General features: G+C 43.8%; 1 protein-coding gene and 3 non-coding genes across 4 annotated transcripts in view; all 4 read left to right on the forward strand.

Moving 5' to 3' along the window:
- Positions 1-27,605, forward strand: part of PTCD3 (pentatricopeptide repeat domain 3) — a 39,868-nt gene that overhangs the window by 7,166 nt on the left and 5,097 nt on the right. The window contains exons 7-22 of the mRNA XM_037898282.2: positions 143-266; positions 1,217-1,335; positions 2,854-2,927; positions 11,534-11,621; positions 11,713-11,773; positions 12,149-12,231; positions 12,838-12,982; positions 14,690-14,740; positions 15,733-15,807; positions 19,576-19,604; positions 20,244-20,350; positions 23,676-23,754; positions 23,859-23,949; positions 24,521-24,606; positions 25,732-25,880; positions 26,767-26,808. Coding sequence (XP_037754210.1) covers positions 143-266; positions 1,217-1,335; positions 2,854-2,927; positions 11,534-11,621; positions 11,713-11,773; positions 12,149-12,231; positions 12,838-12,982; positions 14,690-14,740; positions 15,733-15,807; positions 19,576-19,604; positions 20,244-20,350; positions 23,676-23,754; positions 23,859-23,949; positions 24,521-24,606; positions 25,732-25,880; positions 26,767-26,808 — 1,403 coding nt within the window. The remainder of the gene's footprint in view (positions 1-142; positions 267-1,216; positions 1,336-2,853; positions 2,928-11,533; positions 11,622-11,712; positions 11,774-12,148; positions 12,232-12,837; positions 12,983-14,689; positions 14,741-15,732; positions 15,808-19,575; positions 19,605-20,243; positions 20,351-23,675; positions 23,755-23,858; positions 23,950-24,520; positions 24,607-25,731; positions 25,881-26,766; positions 26,809-27,605) is intronic.
- LOC114020366 lies at positions 11,910-12,056 on the forward strand. The gene has a single exon (XR_003565206.1). It is a non-coding gene; the product is annotated as a small nucleolar RNA SNORD94 (small nucleolar RNA).
- On the forward strand, positions 17,256-17,388 carry LOC114020365. The gene has a single exon (XR_003565205.1). It is a non-coding gene; the product is annotated as a small nucleolar RNA SNORD94 (small nucleolar RNA).
- On the forward strand, positions 24,282-24,413 carry LOC114020364. The gene has a single exon (XR_003565204.1). It is a non-coding gene; the product is annotated as a small nucleolar RNA SNORD94 (small nucleolar RNA).

The raw sequence follows: 27,605 nt of genomic DNA on the forward strand, positions 1-27,605 counted from the left end.
ACTGCAGCTCCTCTCTGGCGGAATGTATTTTCTACAGGAAAAAAAAAATTCTGTGGGGAGGGTGAATTCTGCACGTACACAGTGGTACAGAATTCCCCCAGGAGTAGAGCATCCATTCAGCCTATGTGCTCTTTAATTTTAGTGCCTGATGCCAGAGAACCTTACACCTCAGATTGAAGAAGTGAGTGAGGCAGCTCTTAAGGAACGTATCCAGCTTAGAAGAGTAAAAGCTTCTGTGGACATGTTTGATCAGCTCCTGCAAGCAGGTACCACCTTGAGCTGCAGAACTGAATTTGGCAGCCAGCTTATGTGTATGGAGACCTAGGCGTAGGGTAAAGCTGGTTTAATGTTAAAGTACAGAGTTGCAGAACTGATTTGTATTCTTGAGAACTGGTTCTTAAATCTTGGGCTCTCATCTGCTATCACTTGTTCACTGAGACATTCTTAGTAGTCTCACGAATGATACACTTTGCTAGCTCAGCAGCGGAAGATAAGGGTGTGAAGAGGGAGGAGGTTCCAAGATAGGCTCTTTCTTTTACCGCTCTAGTTAATCTGGGCCATATGTCTGTCAAGAAGCAGGAAAGACCCTGGAATGCAAGGCCTTTTGAATAAAGAGCTAAAAAGAAATATGAGGTAATGGGAGCTGAGAAGGCCTTGCCCTAAGAAATGGAGAGGAGAGGATTCCATTACATGAATTTAAAGCTTGTTGAGACTAAATGTTTTTGATGGGGAAGGTGGTTTGATGTCCTAGAACACGTTGTCCCTCACTAGCTTTTTTTGACAGGGCAGAGCACAGGAGCCCTTACCGAAAGCTTATGGTGTTTTAGTTCGGTTATACTGGTATTGCAGCACTTTCACTGTTGGCCACTATCTGTCACCCCCACACCAGCCAATACTTGGTCAGCAAAGCTCTACCTCTTGTCCATGCTCTGGATAGCCAGCAGTGGCATCAGTGTTACAGCCAAGAAGACAGACATTTTTTTATGGGTACTAAAATGCTATTCTGTGGTCACCCCATTCTGAAGTGACTGTGTAATCTGGATGTGTAATTCTGGGAGTGTTGCTTTTGAACCCATCTTTGTTCATATAAAGTTGCTTTCTGGAAATTCTGCATGCTGTGACATGTTTTGGTGTCAATGAAGAGCCCCATTTCATGAGTGTTGAATAAACAATGTATCCTTTATGCTTCATAATTCTGCTTCCTCGTTGCTTGCAGGAACCCCTTTATCTCTGGAGACATCAAACCGTCTTCTGGATCTATTATGTTTCTATGGAGACAGAGAGCCTAATAGAGAAGACCAGTCTGAACAAAAGGAGGAGCTGGAAGAATCAGAGGTACAAAAACTGTAAAGAGGCTGTTTAGTTAACTTTCTGCTCAAATAGTAGGAGAGCACATGTGATGGCAAGAACATCCTCACACCTTGTGTGCCTGGAGAGGCGTGAGTGTGCTGAGCAGTTACAAATCTTGTGAACTGACCAAAGTGGCCTACTTTTAAAAGCTGTCCAGACTTAGCTGAAACCTTGCTGGCAAGAACCATGCTTAAACAGTTGTTGTTGATCTGTGTAGTGGTGAAGGTGGATAACTTTTTTTTTTTCTGCCTGCCATGTTTTTATAATTTAAAAAAAAAAAAAGTGATATCCTACAAAGAGGGCCTAGCCTGTGGCAAGGGTTGACTTAGTGTACTTCTCAGGTTGGGATCTCTGCCTTCACAGATCAGAGAATTGGGTACTAAGAACCATGATAAAGCACTGACATGCTGGTAAGGCTTCAGCCATGGCTGGCATCTAAGGTCCTAATGTGCAGCCAGCATATTGATGAGACTGATGCCAAGACCTGTTGACCAGGAACAAGCAATTGTTTATCCCACATGAGTGCTGCTGCTCTCTCCTTGGCCCTGTGGTAAGGAAAGGAGAGTGTGTCTTGATACTGTTCCCTCTCACTCCCTATCTTCCTCCTTCCCTACTCTCCAATTCCACCACTCTGGTTCTAGTTCACTGCCTGTTTCGCTTGCCCAGGTACTCAAAGATTTCTGACTGGCTGAATTCCTTTCCTGTACCCTGGTTAGCATACAGAGCATGGAGACAAGTGTGTTTTGCTTTTAGATGAAGTGGGCAATGGGGACAACATTTCTAATCTATGCCCAGGGTGGGCAACAGGGTGCATGTGGTTCTGCAGGGTGAACAGGAATAAGCAAGTAATTGAAATGCATTCTGAGTTAATATTTACTTTTTTTGTATTTTGAGGTAGCGATTAATGACAGGAGCAAACACTTTCATACAGAAATGTCATTTCTGACCTGATTGTGTCCCATTAATAAATGAAACCCATCTTGATGCATTTGATTTGGGAGACCAACACGCATACTTCTCTTGTAAACACACACACACGTATGTGTGTGTGTGTGAGAGAGAGAGAGAAAATCTGTATTAAAATCCATTTTTTTTTTTTTTTTTTTTTTTAAGCACCAAACAAGGTGATGCAAACTGGCTTCCTTGTCATCTCAAGGCAGACAAACCAATTGTGATTTATACATGGTGAGAGGAGTCTAATGTTCCTCTTCTTTCTGTGCTCCATACATGAGTTCACTTACAGTTCATATTCACTTGTCTGATGTAGATTGGGAGGCAGGGTGAAGGAATACGGTTTCACCTGCAAGCAATGTCTACACTGTGTGTGACCCCACTGGTGACTAGGGGGAAGACACGGAATCACTAGACTTCTTTTGCAGTGTATAAATCTTGTTTAGTTGGAGCTGTCTTTAGCCTATTTAATTCTAGCTATCACTTACTAGAATTGTAATAAAAGGTTGATATTTTACTCATTGTAAATATTTGTGGCAAAAATCTTTTCAGGAGGAAGTTCCGGATCAGAGGCGACGGAAGGGGCGTTCACGGAAGACCTCAGACTTCACTGGCCCTAAGTGGAGGTATGTATAGAAGGTGTTCCTGCAGTCTCTTGGGGTTTTATTAAATGTAATTTAGATGTGAATCTTGTGGTGTTCTAAGATTTCAGTTTCTTTTTGTTGTGTTTGTAAAGACCTATTAACATATCTGCAGCTGACACCTCTTTATACCATATGTTGATGTATTTAAAATATACAGTAGAACCTCAGAGTTATGAACACCAGAGTTACAAACTGACTAGTCAACTACACACCTCATTTGGAACCAGAAGTATGCAATCAGACAGCAGCAGAGACGAAAATAAAAAAGGAAATACAGTACAATACTATGTTAAATGTTAAGTACTAAAAAGTAAAGGTAAAGCAGCATTTTTCTTCTCCATAGTAAAGTTTCAAAACTGTATTAAGTCAATGTTCAGTTGTAAACTTTTGAAAGAACAACCATAAAGTTTTGTTCAGAATTATGAATATTTCATAGTTATGAACAACCTCCATTCCTGTGGTGTTCGTAACTCTGAGGTTTTACTGTACTTTTTCTAGAGTGGTAATCAAGATCCAATAAGAGATTTAAGAATGGCTTGACCTTTTACCTCTGGCTTAACATGGTTGGAGAAGTTTGTAAATCTTATACACAGTCTATATTCTGCAACATTTGAGAGAGGGTGGGCTGACAAGCATACATGTGACTAGCAAATAGTAACCAACAGAGTGGAATTATGTTACATCTGTCATCCTGAAGACTTCTGAAGCACCAGGAGAAAATTTAAAAAAAAAACAAACAGCAGTAAGGGGACAATAAAAATGCCATCATGGCTAAATAGCACATTAAAAAGGCATTTAGAGGCAGAAAGGCATCCTTGAAAAACTGGAAGTCAGATCCTAGTGAGAAAAATAGAAAGGAGCATAAACTCTGGCAAGTCATGTGTAAAAGTAGAATAAGGCAAGCTAAGAAAGAACTTGAAGAACAATTAACTAAGGACACAAAATCTGACAGCAAAAAAATTAAGTACATCAGAAGCAGGAACCCTGCCAAACAATCAGTGTGGTCACTGGATGATCAAGATGCTAAAGGAGTACTCAAGGAAGACCAGGCCATTGCAGAGAAGCTAAATGAGCCATTTTTTTTAGATGACAAATCTGAGGAACTCTCCCAGAATGAGGTGACAATAGAGAAGGTTTTGGAACAAATTGATAAATGGTAAGAAGTCACCAGGACCAGATGGTATTCAACCAAAAGTTGTGAAGGAACTTGAGAACTACTAACTGTAGTATGTAATCTATCACCTAAATCAGCCTCTGTACCAGATGACTTGAAGGTAGCTAGTGTCATGTCTATTTTTAAAAAAATGTTCCAGAGGCAATCCTGGCAATTGCAGGCCAATACGCCTAACTTCAATACCAGGCAAATTGTTTGAAACTATAGTAAAGAACAGAATTATCAGATGCATAGATGAACATGATATGTTGGGAAGAGTCAACACGGCTTTTGTAAAGAGAAATCATGCCTTGCCAATCTATGGGTATGTCTACACTACGAAATTAGGTTGAATTTATAGAAGTCGGTTTTTTAGAAATCGTTTTTATATAGTCGATTGTGTGTGTCCCCACACAAAATGCTCTAAGTGCATTAATTCAGCGGAGTGTTTCCACAGTACCAAGGCTAGCGTCGACTTCCGGAGCGTTGCACTGTGGGTACCTATCCCACAGTTCCCACAGTCTCCGCTGCCCATTGGAATTCTGGGTTGAGATCCCAATGCCTAATGGGGCAAAAACATTGTCACGGATGGTTCTGGGTACATATCGTCAGGCCCTCCTTCCCTCTCTCCTTGAAAGCAATGGCAGACAATCGTTTTGCGCCTTTTTTCCTGAGTTACCTGTGCAGACGCCATACCATGGCAAGCATGGAGCCCGCTTAGCTCACTGTCACCGTACATCTCCTGGGTGCTGGCAGACGTGGTACTGCAAGCAGCCCATTGCCTTTTGGCAGCAGACGGTGCAATAGGTCTGATAACTATCGTCGTCATGTCCGAGGTGCTCTTGGCCGCCTCGGTAAGGTCGGTCAGGAGAGCCTGGGCAGACACAGGCGCAGGGACTAAAATAGGAGTGACTCGACCAGGTCATTCTTTTTAGTCCTGCCGGCAGTCCTATTGCACCATCTTCTGACGAGCAGTCAGGAGATGAGGATGGCTAGCAGTCCTACTGCACCGTCTGCTGCCAGCCAAAGATCTAAAAGACAGATGGAGTGGATCAAAACAAGAAATACACCAGATTTGTTTTGTATTCATTTGCTCCCCCCTCCCTCCCTCTGTGAAATCAACAGCCGACAGTCGTTTTGGTGAGGTCTGTCAGGAGCACTGTGAAAAGTTTAATGGAGATTCAGTCCTGCCTGAAATACTGGGGGGAGGGATAGCTCAGTGGGTTGAGCATTGGCCTGCTAAACCTAGGGTTTTGAGTTCAATCCTTGAGGGGCCCACTCTGTGTGACAGTTGTTTTTGTTTCTCCTTGATGTAAAGCCACCCCCTTTGTTGATTTTAATTCCCTGTAAGCCAAGTCGTCAGTCGCCCCTCCCTCCGTCAGAGCAACGGTAGACAATCGTTCCGCGCCTTTTTTCTGTGCAGACGCCATACCATGGCAAGCATGGAGCCTGCTCAGATCACTTTGGCAATTAGGAGCACATTAAACACCACGTGCATTATCCAGCAGTATATGCAGCACCAGAACGTGGCAAAACGAAACCGGGCGAGTAGGCGACATCAGCGCGGTGACGAGAGTGATGAGGACATGGACACAGACTTCTCTCAAAGCACAGGCCCTGGCAATGTAGGCATCATGGTGCTAAAGGGGCAGGTTCATGCAGTAGAACGCCGATTCTGGGCCCAGGAAACAAGCACAGACTGGTGGAACCACATAGCATCGCAGGTCTGGGACGATTCCCAGTGGCTGCGAAACTTTCGCATGCGTAAAGGCACTTTCATGGAACTTTGTGACTTGCTTTCCCCTGCCCTGAGGCACAAGACCAAGATGAGAGCAGCCCTCACAGTTGAGAAGCGACTGGCAATAGCCAGTGGAAGCTTGCAACGCCAGACAGCTACCAGTCAGTCGGGAATCAATTTGGAGTGGGCAAATCTACTGTGGGGGCTGCTGTGCTGCAAGTAGCCAATGCAATCAAAGATCTGCTGATATCAAGGGTAGTGACCCTGGGAAATGTGCAGGTCATAGTGGATGGCTTTGCTGCAATGGGATTCCCTAACTGTGGTGGGGCCATAGACAGAACTCATATGCCTGTCTTGGCACCGGAGCACCAAGTCGGCCAGTACATAAACCGCAAGGGGTACTTTTCAATAGTGCTGCAAACACTGGTGGATCACAAGGGACGTTTTACCAACATCAACGTGGGATGGCCGGGAAAGGTACATGACGCTCGCATCTTCAGGAACTCTGGTCTGTTTCAAAAGCTGCAGGAAAGGACTTTATTCCCAGACCAGAAAATAACCGTTGGGGATGTTGAAATGCCTATAGTTATCCTTGGGGACCGAGCCTACCCCTTAATGCCATGGCTCAAGAAGCCATGCACAGGCACCCTGGACTGTAGTCAGGAGCTGTTCAACTACAGGCTGAGCAAGTGCAGAATGGTGGTAGAATGTGCATTTGGACGTTTAAAAGCACGCTGGCGCAGTTTACTGACTCAGTTAGACCTCAGCGAAACCAATATTGCCACTGTTATTACTGCTTGCTGTGCACTCCACAATATCTGTGAGAGTAAGGGGGAGACATTTATGGCGGGGTGGGAGGTTGAGGCAAATCACCTGGCCGCTATTTACGCGCAGCCAGACACCAGGGAGGTTAGAAGAGCACAGGAGGGCACGGTGCGCATCAGAGAAGCTTTGAAAACCAGTTTCATGACTGGCCAGGCTACGGTGTGAAAGTTCTGTTTATTTCTCCTTGATGAAACCCCCGCCCCTTGGTTCACTCTATTTCCCTGTAAGCTAACCACCTTCCCCTCCTCCCTTCGATCACCACTTGCAGAGGCAATAAAGTCATTGTTGCTTCACATTCATGCATTCTTTATTAATTCATCACACAAACAGGGGGATAACTACCAAGGTAGCCCGGGAGGGGTGGTGGAGGAGGGAAGGACAAGGCCACACAGCACTTTAAAAGTTTAAAACTTATTGAATGCCAGCCTTCTGTTGCTTGGGCAATCATCTGGGATGGAGTGGCTGGGTGGCCGGAGGGGGGCCCCCCCCACCGCATACTTGGGCATCTGGGTGAGGAGGCTATGGAACTTGGGGAGGAGGGCGGTTGGTTACACAGGGGCTGTCGCGGCGGCAGTCTGTGCTCCTGCTGCCTTTCCTGCAGCTCAACCAGACGCTGGAGCATATGAGTTTGGTCCTCCAGCAGCCTCAGCATTGAATCCTGCCTCCTCTCTTTATGCTGCTGCCACCTATCAACTTCAGCCCTCTCTTCAGCCCACCATCTCTCTTCCCGGTCATTTTGTGCTTTCCTGCACCCTGACATTGTCTGCCTCCACGCATTCGTCTGTGCTCTGTCAGTGTGGGAGGACAGCATGAGCTCAGAGAACATTTCATCGCGAGTGCATTTTTTTCGCCTTCTGATCTTCGCTAGCCTCTGGGAAGAAGAAGATCCTGTGATCCTTGAAACACATGCAGCTGGTGGAGGAAAAAAAAAAGGGACAGTGGTATTTAAAAAGACACATTTTATAGAACAATGGGTACACTCTTTCTCGGTAAACCTTGCTGTTAACATTACATAACGAAAGCACATGTGCTTTCGTTACATGGTCGCATTTTGCCTCTCCCGACCACGTGGTTAACCCCTCCCCTTGGCTAACAGCGGGGAGCATTTCTGTTGAGCCTCAGGCAAACAGCCCAGCAGGAACTGGCACCTCTGAATATCCCCTTAAGAAAAGCACCCTATTTCAACCAGGTGACGATGAATGATATCACTCTCCTGAGGATAACACAGAGAGATAAAGAACGGATGTTGTTTGAACGCCAGCAAACATACGCTGCAGTGCTTTGTTCTGCAGTGATTCTCGACTACGTACTACTGGCCTGGTGTGGTAAAGTGTCCTATCATGGTGGATGGAATAAGGCTGCCCTCCCCAGAAACCTTTTGCAAAGGCTTTGGGAATATATCCAGGAGAGCTTTATGGAGATGTCCCTGGAGGACTTCCGCTCCATCCCCAGACACGTTAACAGACTTTTCCAGTAACTGTACTGGCCGTGAATGCCAGGGCAAATTAATCATTAAACACTCCTGCTTTTAAACCATGTAAACTGTTTAAAAAGGTACACTCACCAGAGGTCCCTTCTCTGCCTGGCGGGTCCGGGAGGCAGCCTTGGGTGGGTTCAGGGGTACTGGCTCCAGGTCCAGGGTGAGAAACAGTTCCTGGCTGTTGGGAAAACCAGTTTCTCCGCTTGCTTGCTGTGAGCTATCTACAACCTCGTCCTCATCATCTTCCTCGTCCCCAAAACCTGCTTCCGTGTTGCTTCCATCTCCACTGAAGGAGTCAAACAACACGGCTGGGGTAGGGTGGCTGAACCCCCTAAAATGGCATGCAGCTCATCATAGAAGCGGCATGTTTGGGGCTCTGACCCAGAGCTGCCATTTGCCTCTCTGGTTTTCTGGTAGGCTTGCCTCAGCTCCTTAAGTTTCACACGGCACTGCTTCAGGTCCCTGGTATGGCCTTTGTCCTTCATGCCCTGGGAGATTTTGACAAATGTTTTGGCATTTCAAAAACTGGAATGGAGTTCTGATAGCTCGGATTCCTCTCCCCATACAGCAGTCAGATTCCGTACCTCCCGTTTGGTCCATACTGGAGCTCTTTTGCGATTCTGGGACTCCATCATGGTCCCCTGTGCTGATGACCTCTGCACTCACCTGCAGCTTGCCACGCTGGCCAAAGAGGAAATGAAATTCAAAAGTTCATGGGCCTTTTCCTGTCTACCTGGCCAGTGCATCTGAGTTGAGAGTGCTGTCCAGAGCGGTCACAATGGAGCACTCTGGGATAGCTCCTGGAGGCCAGTACTGTTTAATTGCATCCACAGTACCCCAAATTCGACCCGGCCAGGTTGATTTCAGCGCTAATCCCCTTGTTGGGGATGGAGTAAGGAAATCGATTTTAAGAGCCCTTTAAGTCAAAAAAAAGGGCTTCGTCGTGTGGACAGGTGCAGGGTTAAATCAATTTAATGCTGCTAAATTTGACCTCAACTCCTAGTGTAGACCAGGGCTATTAGAATTCTTTGAGTAGTCAGCAAGCATGGGGACAAGGATGATCCAGTGGATATAGTGTACTTGGACTTTCAGAAAGCTTTTGAAAAGGTCCCCAACAAAGGCTCTTAAGCTAAATAAACAGTCATGGGATATGAGGGAAGGTCCTCTCATGGATCAGTATCTGATTCAAGGACAGGAAGCAAAGTTAGGAATAAATAGTCAGTTTTCACAATGGGAAGGAGTAAATAGTGGGATCCCCCAAGGATCTGCATTGGGCCCTATATGGTTCAATATTACGCCTTTTCCAGATCATTTTTGAAACAGTGAGATGGCAAAGTTTGGAGATGAGACGAAATTAGTCAAGATGGTTACGTCCAAAGCAGACTGTGAAGAGTTACAAATGAATCTCACTAAACTGGGTGACTGGGCAAGAAAATGGCAGATGAAATTCAGTACTGATAAATGCAAAGTGATGCTAATTGGAAAACTTAATCCCAACAATACATACAAAATGATGGGGTCTAAACTAGCTGTTACCACTCAAGAAAGATATCTTGGTGTCATTGTGGGTAATTCTCTTAAAAACATCTGCTTAATGTGCAGCAGCAGTCAAAGAAACTTATAGAATGTTAGGAACTATTAGGAAAGGGATAGATAATAAAATAGAAAATATATCATAATGCCACTGCATAATGCCATGGTATGCCCTCATCTTGAATACAGCATGCATCTCTGATTGCGTCACCTCAAAAAAAGATATATTAGAATCGGAAAAGGGGCAGAGAAGGGCAACACAAATGCTTGGGGTATGGAACAGCTTCCATATAGGGAGAGATTAAAAAGACTGGGTCTGTTCAACTTAGAAAAGAGATGACTCGCGGCAGGGGGGTATGATAGAGGTCTATACAATTATGAGTGGCATGGAGAAAGTGAATAGGGAAGTATTCTTTATCTTTTCACATAACACAAGAACTTGGGGTCACCCAATTAAATTAATAGGCAGAGGTTTAAAACAAACAAAAGGAAGTAGTTCTTCACACAATCAACCAACAGTATAACTGGGTTCAGAAAAGAATTAGATAAGTTCATGGAGGATAGGTCCATCAATGGCTGTAAGCTAAGATAGTTAGAGTTGCAACTTCATGCCCTGGGGTGTCCCTAATCCTCCAACAGCCAGAAGCTGGGACTGGATAACAGAGGATGGATCGCTCCAAATTTCCCTGTTCTGTTCATTTCTTTTGAAGTACCTGGAACTGACCACTGTCAGACTGGATATTGGGCTAGAAGGACCCATTGGTCTGACCTAGTATGGCAGGGTGGGCAAACTCTTTTGCCCAAGCACCACATCTGGGTATGGAAATTGTATGGCAGGCTCTGTATGCTCACAAAATTGAAGGTGCAGGAGGGTGTGAGGGCTCCGGCTGGGGGTGTGGGCTCTGGGGTGGGGCTGGGAATGAGGAGTTGGGGAAGCAGGAGGGTGCTCCGGGCTGGGACTGAGGGGTTCAGAGGGCAGGAGGGGGATCAGGGCTGAGGTAGGGGGTTGGGGCTCTGGAGGGAGTCGGGGGGACAGGCTCCGGGTAGCACTTATCTCAAGCAGCTCCCAGAAACAGCGGCATGCCCCGCCCCCCCCCCCCCCCCCGGCTCCTATGCAGAGGCGTGGCCAGGTGGTTCTCCGCACTTCCCTGTGTGCAGACGCTGCCCCTGCAGCTCCCACTGGCTGCGGTTCCCAGCCAATGGGAGCTGCGGGGGCAGCGCTTGAGGTGGGGGCAGTGTGCAGAGCTCTCTGGCTGCCCCTACATGTAGGAGCCGGAGGGGAGACATGCTGCTGCTTCTGGGAGCCGTGCGGAGTGGGGTAAGACCCTAACACCACTCCCTGGCTGGAGCACCAGAGCGGGACAAGCCCCAGACCCCACTTCCTGGCGGGAGCTCGAGGGCCAGATTAAAATGTCTGGAGGGCCGTAGTTCGCCCACCTCTGCAGCATGGCCATTCTTATGTTCTTATGCTCAGTAGCCATGGCATTGGTCACCCTTAAAATATCCCTAGACAAAGTGATTTTAAAGCTTTAGAAGTTGAATTACAAATAGAAATCATGTTTGTCACCTCTGTATGGGACACGATGGATGACAAGAAGTGAAGAATAATACCATCTCCAGTTGATGCTGCCAGAAAAGTTTTGTTAGGTAAAATAGAATTATTCAAATTTAGAATTTTTCCTGGATCCCAGAAGTAACACCCCTACTCTTCTGTAGAATACAGCAAACTATAGATGTAATATGTTCGATTCTTTTCCTGAGGATATTCTTCGTGGAAAACTCTAACTCAAAAATTTCATAAACTACTTATTCTTTCTCCTAGACTTCCTGTCTAATGTTGTACTCTTTATTGAGTTTAGGGAGAACAACAATGCCGAAAGGATATTTAACCTAATGCCAGAGAGAAATGCACACTCCTATTGCACAATGATCAGAGGAATGGTGAAGGTACAGTTATCTCCAGAGGATATCAGTTTTTGTTTTGCTCGTTTCCGGTTTACTATGTCAGTATCTCTAAAACATTTTTATCTTCTCTCAGCATGGGGCTTCCGTGAGGGCTCATGATATGTACACAGACTTGCTGAATGACAGGCACACCGGTGAGTGTCTTTCTGTCTCCTGTTTTTCTCTAATAGTTGACAGATTGGTATGTAATGCACCATCTTCTGTTACGTAAAATCCATTCTTCTGGAAAGTTGTAAAATATTCTAATTTTGTTTGGCTATCTCTTCTTCCATGGCAATGATGATTGGCGCAGGGGTACAGACCTCAGCTAGATCATGGGAGCTGAATGTGAACTCTGCTTTTTTTCCAGTGTGACCAACATGTGGTTGGCTGCCTGGAAACAAGTTCACATGAAAACTTTGCCTAACACTGAGCCATGTTAGCAATAAGCGATAAACTCCCATATAAAGATGTACTTGTTAGTAAAATACAACTGCTCATTGTGAAATTAATTTTCTTAAATCTTCCAGCTGATGTGTACACCTTCAATGCCCTAATTTTGGCAGTCCCAGAAGTGAAAGAAAACTACATTGAAAGATGGGAACTTGTTGAAGTAAGGAGAAAGGGATGAGGGACGGAAGAGGCTGGAGGCTGGTTTTGTTTGGAGTAAATGAAAGTGTGTTTTGAATAATACTAAAAATAAAAGCTTTCTAATGAGGTGCTAATATAATTAGTGCTTGCAAAGAAAGTACTCCAGTTTAATACTAATTTTTGTAGAACAGTGGCGCCAAAAAATTAATCCTTCTATTGTTTTGAGAGGGATTCATGTGTCCTTTAGGAAATAGCCTAAAGAACACATGAATCAGTGGAATGGGTGTGGAATTAAGATGGAACATGAGCAAGCATTCTAAACAAAATTCTGCACTGAATTTTGTGTACAAATATATGAAAGGAATAAAAACCATGGAGGGAGATTAAATTATTTGGGATAACATAAGAGTGGAATAGTCACCCAAGAAAACTTATTGCAGCCCCATAATTTGGGAAATCTAAACCAAGACTAGATAATGCATTAGTAAATGTACAGTTTTGGGAGCAATCATCCACTGGCAATATAAAGACAGGAGAAACACCTGAAATTCTATAGAAGTGCTGAATTGTCATGAATAAAACGCAAAGCAGTGTGGTTTTATTTCTTCTTTTTTTTTTCTTGGTATAGGACTTGCTGAATCACATGGTTCAACAGAAGGTGCAACCAAATCTGTTAACTTTTAATGCTGTTTTGAAGACCCTGAGGAAATGTGGTGGTATGGGAAAGGGTATCTCCCTAAAGATACTGAGAGAAATGAAAGCACTTAACATAGGTAAGAGAGAGCCCTAGACTCTATTGGATATTCCCAATGGTATTTCCAAAATAGCAAACTTTAGGGTGATGGCCAGAGAAGTTTTAAGGCAGGGCATAATTTAGTTATACCTGTCTCTTACATAAAGCTTTTCCTCCAGAGATCTCAAAGTGCTTTACAAAGGTGGTCAGTGTAATTATCTTCATTTTACAGATGGAGGGGAAACTGAGGCACAGAGGTGAAGTAACCTGGCAAATCAGTGCCAGAGCCTGGAATTGAACCTGACTCTCATGAGTCCCATTCCAATCTTAATTCTAAATTGTAAAGTACTATACAAATGATTAATACATCATAGGCTTCACCAAAGAAAGACAAGGTTCTGAGAGTTTAAAACTTTGTGACGTGTGCCAGGAATACTGCTTTGCATGTTTAAAACCATGGGCCCCAATTCTGCACTCTTTGAAGCCCATGAGAGTTTGGGGCTTGTAAAGACTACAGGATCAAGCCTCATGCTGGTTCAGGTAAATGTCATTTGTAAACAAACAAATTAGGGGAGATTTGCATTACATCTATATAATGCAGTTATCCATAATTATTAGTTAGATTCTAAGCTTTTCAAGGCAAGAATTTTCTCTTACTATGTGTTCGTACAGTGCCTGGGCTCTGATCTAAACTGGGGCCGTAAGATGTTACTATAATATAAGTAATATGAAATAAAGCATACAGTTTTCAAATCTTTGCAATAGAAGTTCCTGCAGTTCAGGTTTTAATGCCTCTTGGTTTACTTATAAACTAACTTGTAAAAATAATGCAGGCAAACAAGAACTAATGCTGTAGCAATGTGGTTTGATAGAAAAGTAGGTCTTGTTAAACGAATCTGCTGCTTTTTCTTTTTTTTTAAATGAGATTCCATTAGCACTTCAAAAAGGATGCTGGGAAAAAGCTACAGGACTGATTTGAGGACTGGAAAATCCTGTTTCACAGTGAGACTTAAGCTAAATCTATTTAGTTTATCTAAGAAAAGGTTCAGAGGTGACATGCTCATGGTCTTAAGTGCCTATGTGGAAGAAGATTCTGATAACTGGCATGTGAATCTAGCAGAAAAAGGCACAATGATATAGACTTGCTCAAAGCTGAAGCTAGATGCACCTTATTTCTAGTTTGAATGTATGTTCAACAGTGAGGGTAAATAGTCATTAACAGTTTTTCCAGAGATGTGGAGTCTGTATCCCATGAAGTCTTTAAAACAAGACTGGTGTCTTTCTAACAGAGATGCACTATTTTAACCAGAATTTATGGGCTTGATGCAGGAATTACTGACTGAAAGAGATCAGACTAGATGAGCAGTGGTCCCTTCAGGTCTTAATCTATGAATAATTGTACATCTGTAATGTGTAACATAGGAGTCCATGTGTGATAGGAATAGTCAAATGGACTATTAACTACACAAGTTCTAAATGTGGCTTCTTTTACTCCACTGATTTAAGAGGTAAAATAATATGTTTAATGTCATCTCTGGGGCCATGTTAGTTTTATTTATTAATTTATTTTTCAGTCTCTGAGAAACCTTTGCTATTAATAAATCTTTTGCAGATACACAGGTATTAATAGACAAAATATATATAACTTCTTTGTGCAGTGTCTCTTTGCTGTTACTTTAGAGTTCAGTTGTAAAGCTTTGCCTGCCTCCATTTACCAGGCTGACTTCAGTGTCTTTGTACATTGCAGAACCCAGCCTTGCAACGTTTGAACATCTCCTTGGTATATTTTATAAATCCGGTAGGTACAATGTAAACTTGCTCTGTGTCTTAGTTGCAAACTGTTCTGAGTGCCTAAAAGTGGCTTGGATGAAAGCAGCACTCTGATGGTTTGAAAATATTGTCATGCCATGCAACTATCTTGTAAGGATCATGCGCACTGCCTCTCTGATTGCTGCACTGCCCAAATAGCTCATTAGAAAAAGCTAAGGGGGTTCCTATCATGTGTTAAGGAGAGGAGGCTTCTTCTCTCTGGCGAACTTTCTGTGGGGACAGAAGAGATACCCTTTCCACATGGAGATCAGCAAATAGAAGACTGTGTTATGACCATGCATTAGTCGGAAAATCCTACACTCTTGCAAGCCATAAACACAGCACTACACTGGACATGGGATAGGCCATGCAGAGGGACTCTGCATCCCCTGCTGCTTGGGAACAGTGCTGTATATGGTACTCTGTGTAGCATGGGTGGGAGAAAGGCAGGGGTCTGACCTGTGGAATCCATCACCACATGGTCCACTAGCCAAAATCCCTGAGGGTGGGGAAGAAAAGAATGCAGTGGTCACTACTGTAGTTCACAGGCTGTAAGAATGTTTGTGGGACAGCTACACTGGTATCTGTGGTTGAGTGGCTTGGATTTTCTCTGCTCATCCCATCAACCGCTGTGGCAAATCCCCTACCTGTTAAGGCCTGTTTGCTTGGCCTTTGGGGAGGGATCTTTAATGGGTCTTTTAGGAAATGTCTACATTTCTGAAGCCATCCTGTTGTGTTATGTAAATCCAATGTCAGTTGGGCAACTTTTAATTTAAATAAAACTGCAGTTGATTTGGAGCAGCAAAACCATAGTGAGAGGGAGAAAAAAAGAACTGTTACTTGAGCTGCCTTCAGAATCCCACCAACACCGGGTTCCATTTCCATGGTGCTTTTGCTAGACATATCTTGTCAATGAACTGTGTAACAAGTGGAGCTCTGATAGTTGCATATATGTTTGTCATACTATCATATCTGCCCCAGGCTCAATGGAAATGATCTATGAAGTGATGGATGAAATTGAAGGAAAGACTTTTGTTGCTCGGGATCCAGATGATGGTAAGTAATTTGGTATATCTAACAACTTGTTCTCTCTTCTGATGTAATAAACACGGGTAAGCTGTCCAGCCAACTGCAAATAAGTCCAGCAGGCATAGGTAAACCAAGTGTATTCTGAACTAGTAGCTTACTAATTTGTCTACCTCTGACTAAATATAGTACAGTATTTGTTAGTGGGGTGGAGCACAAAACACCAGCTGTCTTAAAGGTGCTCCACAGTATTGACACAGCATTTCCTTTCTCGTGGGACAGTATCGAGAGGAGCAAGTGGTGGAGCAGCACCACACCATTCTGGAGAAGAATGTCTGCTAGCATTTCCAGAAAGTCACTGCATTTCTTGATTTTAGATGGGTTTTGATTGCAGAACTGTGTGATTAGTTCTAGACTCCTAGTCCTGGTCTGAAAATTGTATAAAATGAAGCCTAATGGAAAACAGTACTTCAAACAACTCTACTCTGTGGTAGGTGAGGAGAGGCAAAGATTCAGAATGTCCCATGTGTCTTGTTGCTATCGCTGTACTGGGCAAATTTGATCAGCGAATGGAAATGTCAGATGGGTTGAACAAATTAGTTCTAAAATTAGATTTTGAAGCATGTGCTGTAGAAAAGAAACTAGTACTTTACTGTATTTGCCTCAACAAGTGTGTTTCTGACAAATGTGTATTGCTAGATGTTTAGTAGTCCACTAGGCTACTCTGCTAGAAACTTTCTTCACCCTGGAAAACTAATCTTCAGATGATCTGTCTGCCACATAATCTAGTCTTAGGGCTGATCTGCCCTAGAAAATTAGATCAGCTCAGCTATGTCACTCAGGGGTGTGAAAAATCCACACCCGTGAGCAGCATAGCTAAGCTGACCTTAGTCCCCATGTAAACTGTGCTAGGTTGATGGAAGAATTCTCAGGGAGGTGGATTACCTGCACCAGTGGGAGAACACCTCCCATCACCATAGGTAGTGTCTACACTGAAGCACGACAGCAATGCAGCTGCAGTGTGTTAAGTGTACACAAGCCCTTAATGTTTTACATTAAAGTTTTGGCCCTTCTACACTGGCTTTTCACCCCACACTGCTTCTGCTGTCTTTCAGCACCGCTCCTTATGTTGGTTGGAGGGGACTCACAGAGTGACCCAGACAGGTGTTTTTCCTGTGGGGATTGAGACCCTTCCATTCATGGTGTCCCAGGAACTAAGGACCCAGAGTCTCATTTCAAACTGACTACTGTGTGGCAGCCTAATGCGCTGTGGCTTGACCCTAAGGATGGTCTTACTTCGCATTTAGAACTACTCTGTACACTCGTTCATATCAGACATGGTACAGACTGAGTGAAATGCTAGTAATGATCACTGAAGGAAAAGACCATGTAAATGAACAAAAACTAGCCCTTTGCTGACTCTTCCACGTTGCTCTTAATGTTCCTTTGGAATCACGAAAGAAATATCACTTTTGAATAAGGCAATGATGATTGGCGCAGGGGTACAGACCTCAGCTGAATCATGGGAGCTGAATGTAAATGTTTCTCTGTCCTGCATGTAGTGGGGCATCTGAGAATATTTACATGAGACTTGTGCCTAGTCTGAGCTGCTTTAATTAAACTCTTAAAAAAACAACAACAAATCATTCTTACACTTCTCCAGTACATGATATTTCTCAACTTATTTTTGGAGACTTCCAGTCGTTCCTCTAAACTTAGCACTTTCACTAAAATAGAGTCTTGCCCCTTTGGAGTGCATTGCAGTGTATATATTCACTCTTGTCCTTGTAAACCACACACCAATTTAAAATGTTCTCTGCAAGATCTTGACCTTGTATCCCAAAGGATTTGTAGGTTATAATGCAGATAGCTGATGGATATTCTAAACATTTTAATAGCAGGATGGTACTTCTCTGTCCTAAAAAGGCATCTTAACTCTTCAATGCCTTGCCACAATGAGCCTAATACAGGAGTGGGCAACCTTTTTGGCCCAAGGGCCACATGGGGGTGCAAAACTGTATGGAGGGCCAGGTAGGGAAGCCTGGCCCCCGCCCCCTATTTGCCCCCTCCCATTCTCACCCTCTGTCCCCCTGAGAACCCCCGACCCATCCAACCCCCCCTGCTCCTTGTCCCCTGACTGCCCCCTCCTGGGACCCCCCTGCCCCAAACCGCCCCCCCGGGATCCCACCCCCTATCCAACCTCCCCTGCTCCCTGTCCTTTAACTGCCCCGACCCCCTATCCACACCCCCGACCCTGACCGGCCCCCCAGGAGGGGCCAGGGTCTAGCCTCCCAGGCCAGGAGCTTAGGGGCCAGGAAGGACAGTCCTGACGGCCATAGTTTGCCCACTTCTGGCCTAATACATCTCCCAAAGGCAATTCAGTTAGATTCTTTCATCCATATTGCTGTCCACAAACAGCCATGATTTCAGTCACTACCTGAATTTAGAGCACAAGTTGCACACTCTTACATTAAACTTGTTTTTAAAAACTGCCAGGAAGACTTCTCTAGCCCATGCACAGATGGTCTGCACAGCTGTTGCTCTTCTCCATATTCCCTGACTGAATGGTTTTCCCCTCTTTAGTGGTTTCTGCGTTTATCAGAGGTGGCAGGGAAGTGGTTTTCTTGCTACTTGAGGAGTCTGTTAGTGATGAAGAGTGGATAAGTATGTAGGCAAAGGGGGAGGAGGCAACTGTTGTACATGCTCTAGTGCAGGGGTTCTCAGGATAAATTTTTTGGTGGCTGCTATCTCACTTTTTCCTAAAATACTTTGGTTATCCTAAAGCTAATCAATAAATATGCACATTTACACATCTAAAGCATTGTAATTTATTTATTGTTAGCTAGTAAGTCTGTTGTGAAAAGTGATATTAACAAACGTACAAGTATCACTTTTCACAGCAGACTTAATCAGCCCTGGCAAGACTGGAGACAAATTAAGCCATGGATGGAGGGTTGGGGGAGGCAGTGCGGGGCTGGAGCCTGAAGCCCTGCGGCCAGAGCCCAAAGCCCCGTGGCCAGAGGGATGGGGTCCAGGGACAGCCTGAAGCATGTGGCCGGAGCCTGGGGCTTGCTACTGCACAGCCAGAGCCCAGGGCTGGAGACTGAAGCCCACGGACAGAACTTGCTGCCCCAGGGCTGAAGCCCAAAGCCTGAGCCCCGCCACCCAGGGCAAAATGGGAACTCAGCCCGCTCCTACAGCGTTGTGCCCCAGGTGACTCCAGAGGGAGGCAGGACCCAACCCCTGCTGCTGGCCCCAGCATCCAGGAGCAGCAGGGTGAGGGAAGGGGCTCTACTTTTCCCTCCCCCCCATCACAGCCCAGGAGGCTGTGGCCACAAGAAAAGCCCCTGGTGGCGGCATTTGGGAAACACTGCTCTAGTATGTACCCCAGCAAAGGGGAAGAAAGGAGTTTGGGAAGTGTCTGCCTTTATGTATGTGTTCCTACAGCCTCTATTGGAGGCTGTGGAGGTGGGAAGCAGGTGGCTCTTCTTACTGGCGTGACTCTGAAAATACTGTCCTGAAGCAAACAGATGAATGTAGTTTTCACAAAGCTGCCCTACTCCTGAATATGGAGTCCTCTGTAGATGTCTTTCTCCCAAAAGCTGGCTAGCCGAACAGATCTCTAGCCTGAGTCTAAAAGTGTAATACAGGAGTCCCAGCTACTTTATCAAACTTAACTACAAAGTCTTCTGTATAACTGGAAAAGCCTCTCCCGTTTCGTGTGAGACCACGTTAGAGATGTGGTTAGTATTTCTCAAAACTAGATGTTAATGGACTCAATGTTTTTTTTCCTTTCAGACAATTTCTTTGTCAGTGCGATGCGAACAGTAAGTATTCGTTGCTTGTATTTTAATACTTTGAACGAGTTCCTGTATTTCATTGCCTTCCTGCAGGCTTATAAATCTAGTTTAGAATTGCCTGTGGGTATTCCAAACCTAGTGCACAGACTAGCTTCAACTATTTGCTTTCCTTGCTCATTCAGTTCCACCAGCCTTGGCTGCCTCCAGTAGTCTTTCATTTCCCCATTGTTTCATTTGTACCTCCCAGTCTGAAATTCTCTTCTGCCCCTGTCAGCCACTGAATCAGTAACCCATCTGCCTGTGGGCCACAATCCAGGCAACTTCCAGCATGCAATACAGATAAAGGGATACTTTTTTCTCTCTTTTTGGACTGTATTTCTCTGTCCCACTATATGTTTTCTGATCACTTCAACATTGTTCAAAAGATCCACACACCCCCACTTGTTTAACTTGCCCTTAAGTGAAGCCAGCCAAAGTGATTCTTTGTCTTAGCTCAAGGAAACAGTTAATCCATCACTGCACTGAATTGCTTCTTCACATCTTGTCTTTAAACTTTCCTTTCACGATCAGCTGATTGACTCTGTAAATAGCTCTGATGGCATGCATAGAAGGATGCGATGTAAGTGTTGTATCTGAGCAACTTAAATGTGCATTTGTTTATTGCAGTGCTTCAGTCTTAAGGATGTTGATCTTGCATATAGATTACATAAGGTATTGGAGACAGGAGACAACTGGAAACTTATAGGAGATGCACAGCGACAGTCTCTCTATTGGTAAGTTTGGTGCAGCTACATTTAGTACCATTAATATATTAAGAACACTGTCCTCATTTTACTTAAACATAAACCAGTATTTAATAAATTAGGATTTGAAAATTGAACTGTTCTTTATGCAGAAAGAGACTTTCGTGAGCATCAGCTAGAATATAGATAACTTTTTAAGTCTGTCCTTTGGAGTAGGAGTGGGGATAGCTTGCTTGTGGTTCTCATCTAACAGTAAAATGAAAGCTCTTTAAAATATACAACAAGCTGATTAAGATTCATAACTGCTAGCAGACTAAATGTGTAGAATAAATAATTTTGAAAGGACACCAGATTCAGTGTTTCAAAATCACTTCCCCTAAACAGACCCACTTACGTTATAGGAAAATCAGTTCTGTCTTTTCACCCAGCACATTTTCTTGCCCAGAATAGAGGAAGCATAAAAACTCTTGGTGAGGCAGGGGCTCACCCAATCTTCTGTCTCGCCTATCCACTGTCTCAGTTTACCTTTGGTCTCTGATCAAACCAGCACAAGAAATGAAGAGTTCTTCACAGTACCACTCCCCTTCTAGGTATAGTTTGTTACCATAAAATGACATGCATCAAACCCTCTAGCCTAGCCATGTTCTCTGGGATCCATTAGTCCTTTCAGTTTATAATAGGATTTAGTGTCCATATAGCCCTCCCTCTAGGCTCACAAGGCTTTCCAGTCCTTTACTAGGGCTTGGTTCAGTTTCTTGCAGCTCTCTCAGCTGAGGCTCCTGCAGTCTCCAACCTAGGATTTGGACTCTGGAGAGTGTTTCTACTTTACTCTCCCGCCATCCTCACAGGCTAAGTGAAAGTTCAGGCTTTCCTTTTATACTGTGGCTGGTCATGTGACTGTCACCTGCCCCTCTGACCCCCAAAAAGGAATGTAGTTCTCCATGTCCTTCAGGGAACCAGGAATCCCAGCATGCATTCTCTTTAAAAGGGCTTAGCCCTGGAACAGGGTTGGCTGGTCCCAGGTCCCCTGCTTCTACCCCTAAAGGGGTAAAGATTTCATCCTGTTACACTTAGTGTTGTGCAGGTCTAGCAATAGCATCTAAAACATGCATATCCAAAGGTTCTCAGACGTCACGCTAATTGAGCATAATAGGAAATATGAAGAGAGATGCTGAGGTGACCTGAAGAAAAGCCCATTGGAAGGATAGGGTTAAAGAAGCACCAAGAAAGGAATTCGGTATTGGAATCAGTATCCATGAAGACACTGTTAGTGTAATAGGATTGATAGGATCTTTATTAGTCTATAGTTTAAAGTCTATAGTTTAAGTCAAAGGAGACAACTGGATTTAGATGATAAGCAGTCTCATTCATTGCATCAGGTCAGGGACTTGATTTGATGAGTTGCTTCTCTTTGTGGCTCTAGGACAGTCTGTTGAGTAAAGCAAAAGTGAAGTAGTTTCTTGGCCAATCACCAGCTCACAAAAATATTCTGTTACTATTCTTAGAAATTGTTTCTTATCTATAGGGCAAAAATGTTTTCTCTGTGTTCACCTATTCTGGATACTGTACCAATGAAACCGTTCTAACAAGTTTAAAAGGGCAGGGTTTTGGCTGTTTTAACAAAGTGCATGGATCTTCCTGTCAATGAATTGGGGGAACACTTGGGGAGTGGGGGTTGTTACACCATGGTAGGAGGAGTAGGATGATAGTGTTTCACTGCTCTTTGACCTACATTCTGATCTGGCTGTTGGCACAAGTTCACTTTCCATCCATTTCTATGTGAACATTAATCTGCAGTTACATGGAAGAGATACCTAGACTTTGGATATTGAAACTAGTATATTGCAAGGCAAGATGGATATTTGCATCCTAATTCTAACCAGTCCTACCACTTACATCAACCCTAAAAGTTCTTTCCCACTGTGACACTCTCTCTGGATGCCCAGGACTGGGAGTCACCTTGCTACCCCCTGCCTTGTGGGAGTCTCTTTTGTGGTAGCTGGGTGCCAGCTCCTGCACACCACCAGCCTTTCACCCACTCAAGCATTCTCCTCAGGACTCTGCCAGTTCTAACTTTGCTTTGTTCCCCAATGCCTGAACCCCCTTGCAGAACATTCCTCTCTAGTGTCCGGCCCGTGTCACTGGACAGTCACAGAAATTAACCTGTTTGCTGCACCCAAGGAAATAGTATAAACACTCCAGCTTGTTTGATTCAGCTGAGTATCAGCTCCAATATAACAATATAGCACTGTAATCTATTTATAGTGAAAACAAATATAAATTGATTAATAAAAGTTAAGTTTTAAGAGACAATGATCAAGGATACTAAGAACAACAGGTTACAAATAAAGCAAAAGTTGTAACATTCTTTCTAGAGACTGACACGTAACAGGCTGAAGTCCTTGTGTAAAGACCTGAAGAAGAGCTCTTGGAGCCTGAAAGCTTGTCTTTCACCAACGGAAGTTGGTACAATAAAAGATATTACCTCACCAACCTTGTCTCTCTTGTCCTGGGACCAGCACAGCTACAAAAACACTGCAAATAATCCTTGTCTAAGGTAGTCTTGTCTCAGCTAAGCCTTTTCTGCAGTATTTGAGCCTAGGTTGGTTGAGATCCTGTTTCCATGAATGCAACCACACTGTCTGGTTACCCCTTCAAGGGCAGGAGGGGTTCTGGTGCCACCTTATACCCCCAAATGCATTGTTTTTGTCCACAGAGTCAGACAACTCCCTGAGGTTCGGACTCTGGGGTGTTCTCCCCTTCTGAGTTGACTTTTCCTTCTCTCCCCTCAACAATCTGTTATTCCTGTTGACTTTTCATGCAAATGGGGCTTGCTTTGTGTTGGCTTAATTTCCATCAGAGGCAGAGTGGATAGGTAATTCCACATCCCTTTGTCTGGCAAAACCAGCTTGTCAGCTCTGCCTAGGACACAGATTCTAAACATATTTTAAGTATGTACATACAGCTTCTTAAATATCACCCGTACATACATCACACAATGATTAGGAGGATCAGTATGACATAAGCTTCCATTAGACACCTCACGACCCTTTCTGGGTAAATACTATGAGAGCAGTGTGTTAGGTGTAGTGAGTTTGTCAGGCCTGATAGGAGTTGCTGTTACAGAACAGTGAACCCTTTGCTAGATGGCATTGAGGGTTCTTAGGGTCACACCGACCAAAAACATTACTTTTTTAAAGCTGATTGTGTTTAATGTCCAATTTCATGCTAGTCATGGAAATGTTACTTCATTCAGATCTGAGCATTGCTATTTACAGGTCCTGCTTATGTCCATTTCAGCCAGTCTAATTACTACCAAGTTCTGATAGCCTGCATTTTTTTCCCTTTTCTGCAGTGCAAGGTTCTTTACTCTGTTGTGTATGATGGAACAACTTGATGTCATATTGAAGTGGTATAAAGAACTGGTCCCTTCGGTAAGATGGTATTTCCATGTATCTGGGCAGCATTCATGTTTACGATATAAATCTGGAAGAGCAAGGCAATCCTACCAGGCTAAACTGCTGTCTCTGTTCATCAGCTCTTCTACCCAAATGCTCAAGTAATGTGGGATCTCCTTCAAGCACTGGACACAGCCAACCATTTGGAAATGGTCCCTCAGATTTGGAAAGGTTAGTGGTAGCTTGGTTTCTTGCTTCCTTATGGTAACCTAAGGCTTGCCCATACAGCTCATCTGCTAAAAGGGTTAAGGCAGCATACTAGTCATTGAAGAGCCATTTAAATGCCTCCATGGTGAGAGCCACAAACTATTGCAGTACAATGTCATCCTGCTGTGATGTTTGTCCTGCTTGCATCTTCCGAACACAAGCTCACAGCCATGATAGTCTCACAATGCAACATCAGGACATCTTAGTATGGTGATTAAAGGGAGGGTGGACAACAGAGGTTGTACAACTAGTGGAAGTATTCGTTGAAGGGAAAAATACATGGCTCTTCCTTTAAAACGGCAATGATGATTGGCGCAGGGGTACGGACCTCAGCTGCATTATGGGAGCTGAATGTAAATGTTTTTGTCCTGCATGTGGTGGGAAAAGTGAGAACATTTACATGAGAGTGGTGCCTACATCTGAGCTGCTCTTTAAATGTACTATTAAAAATTGTCTTGCTTGCTCCTTGGGAGGGAATGTTGGGTGTCCGATGCAGTAATGGCACCATTGCTAACCACTCTCTTCCTTCAATCAGAGATCAAACAGCTTGGGCTTAGCAACAGACCTGAACTGTTGGAGGAGGTGTTGGCTCTGATGGCCAGGGAGATACACCCTCAGGAGGTGAGGCTCATGAAGTGACCAGTGAGGGTGAAATTGTCACCCTGACTTTACTGTCCATTGGGGGGGTTATTTTGTTTTTTTTAACACTAAGTGCAAAGTATTAGAGTAACTAGAACCATCATGTAGAGAATCCTAGATTTCCATTCACTGCATAGAGATCACAAATAATACAAGCCTATATATTTAGATTAATTTAAAGTTCCTATTAAGGGTTCTAGGCACCTTTATTAGTTTGAGGTTTCAGTATATGGCAAATAAGCTCAGCATCCTCCCAAAAACCTGCATCAGCTTTCAACATGCGCCTCCATCCTCAAAAAAGATGGGCTTTGCAGCATGCCCTGACAATCAGTACGTTAGACCTGTTGGGGACCAGGGTGGTGAATTCCAGTACTTGGGTGGGTCCCTCATGAGAACGCCCTGCCAGCAACTAATTTTCTTGTAAATGGAGAGGGGTTCAGGCTCCAAATCTGACCGTGCACAATGAATAGATCTCGCTGTCCTAGAATGAAATTGGTCTCTCTCTGGGCCATGTTGGGTTTGTCATCTCTGACTTTGTAGAGATGAGCAGCCAAATTCCACCGTCTTGATATAACTCCATTGACTTCAGTGGAGTTAAACCAGAAATGAACTTGACTCAAGATGACTCAAAAATTGTAAGATCAAGAAATCTACAGACTATATACATCTGACTTACTCTGAGAAAAGCTGTTTTTCCCTGGGGGAAACCAATGACATTTAGCTCCATAACTCTCACTGGCGTTCAAGGAGAGTGAGATGCATAGCTGCCATTTGTGCCTTTTGAAAATTTCCTCCATTGAGATTACTTTTAAAAAATGTGCAAATGTAGATGCTCATAACATGCCCGGCCCCAATGGTTTATTGTGAAGCAGCTTGCTGCAGCTTTCCGAACGTCACCTGGTAGTATTCCCCTTTCTTGCCTTAGTATACAGTGACTTACAGTTGCAGTGGTGCTTAAAAATCGTCCAGTTAAGAGCTTTCTGGTGGAGCTGTCTTCCTACAAAAGAGGTGTGTTTTTGATGCTGAAAGCATGGTAGACAATTCACTGGTAAACCAGATGCCCCACAAGTTAGCTGTTTGGGTGCTAATAGAGTAATCTCTTCACAGACTCAGATGTCATTTGCCAACTGTGCTGCAGATATCAAATCTATTTTTGAAACTCGAGAGAGGAACCAGGTCCCTTTAGGGTGGACAGCAAGTGCTCTGGGTAACATTGCCATTCTGTTCTCAAGGGTGGGGAGAATCCAAGAAGCCTGGTAAGTGTGTGGCTGCTATGAATTCTTGTCCTGCTTGCATCCTTGATATCTCCAGTTCAGACTGTGATGTGCAGATGCTTTTAAACTCTATTGTAAATGGGAAAAAACCTGCTAAATTCTGGAATTTTTACTTGACGTTTGTCCCCTCTTTGGTGCTGACTAGTTTAAGGTTACAGTCTTCCACTCAATAAGATGACCTAGAAGTAAATATGGTAGCTGGCACAGAGAATATTCTACTCACTTGCATGCAAAATGCTTTATGCTGCCAGGTGTCTTGTAAATGCACCAAAGAAAATAGTGTCTGTGAGCATTGTAATTTTTTTTTTTTTTTTTTTTTTTTTGGAGACTTCTAACTTTGCCATAATACAGAGGTTCAATTCAAAATAATGTTGTTGCTTCAAATGTCCAATCCGCAATTTTGGGATCTGATCCAACTCCCATTAAAGTAAAATCTCCCATTGATTCACTTAAATCAATACGTTCGGGAACAGGCCAAGAGGTGGGTGCCTTTATATAAAGTTGTACATTTGCATCTGTTTTAATGTTTGAAAAGCGAATGGGTTTTTTAAGAGCACACTCCGCATATATGCCTGCAGTGACATTTTTCTTAGTATATTGAAGACTAAGGCAGACATAAATTAATCACTCATTTTAGTCTGAAGATAAAATCAGTGAATATTTCAAAATGTGTATACCGTAGAACTCCTTCCTTAATGAGTGTTTTCCACATATTGGTGAGAGAGCAGACCATATTGAAGGGTCTATTCCAAATTGTGGTGAAGGTGGTTCTCATGAAGGACCTTTACAGGTGTTCCAAGCAGACATTTATCTTAGAATGAGACTGACATTATAACCTCAGTTGTTTTTTTCCTTCGTCTTCAAACAGGAACATGCTGGAGCTTTTCAAAAAAAACAATAGAGTCCCCAGGTGAGTTCATTTAGTGGTCCGACTTCAGGTGGCAAATCTCACACACTACGTTGGTTGAGGTCTTGCACTGTGTTTCTAGGTGACGGTAGCAGTTGTAGTGTGATTTTCACACCTTCACTTCCTAAGTGAATTCCTAAATTCAATACTTTCCATTTGGGTGTTGGCCTCCCTGGTGAGTGTGGGAGGGTTTCTTCATTTACCCAGTATAAAGCCTGTGCTGAGAGCTCTTTCTGCCCCAGGACATGGTCAAGGGGCAGAGGTTGGTTTGAATGAGATCCTTGAAACCTTAAAATTCTGGATGCTGTGACTTTTTCCCCCCCTTGTGTCAGACTCTTGAGATATGGGTAATAAAATAATTGAATCGGCTCAACAGCTCAGAGTGTGTTGTCAAACAAGCCCAACAGCTCAGTGTGGGGCCAGATTAATTCTCCACTAGAAACGGAGAGCAGCTTATCTGAGACTCTCCCAGCCAACATCACCCCGAAGTGACCCTAGCCTCTGTTTGCCAGAAGCTGGGAATGGGCAACAGGGGATGGATCACTTGATAAATTGGCCTGTTCTGTTCATTCCCTCTGAAGCACCTGGCATTGGCCACTGTCAGAAAACAGGATACTGGGCTAGGTGGACCATTGGTCTGACCCAGTATGGCCATTCTTATATTAAGATTGATGGTCTTTGATTTTAGCATACTTAGCATTCGACGCTCTAGCTGAAAGCAATAGGTACTCCTACTGGCTTCTGGAGTTCTTCAGATCACACCAGCTCCTGAACGGATCACTTTACAGTTTGTACATGTT

Source organism: Chelonia mydas, chromosome 4, assembly GCF_015237465.2.
Source record: "Chelonia mydas isolate rCheMyd1 chromosome 4, rCheMyd1.pri.v2, whole genome shotgun sequence".
NCBI lineage: Eukaryota > Metazoa > Chordata > Testudines > Cheloniidae > Chelonia > Chelonia mydas.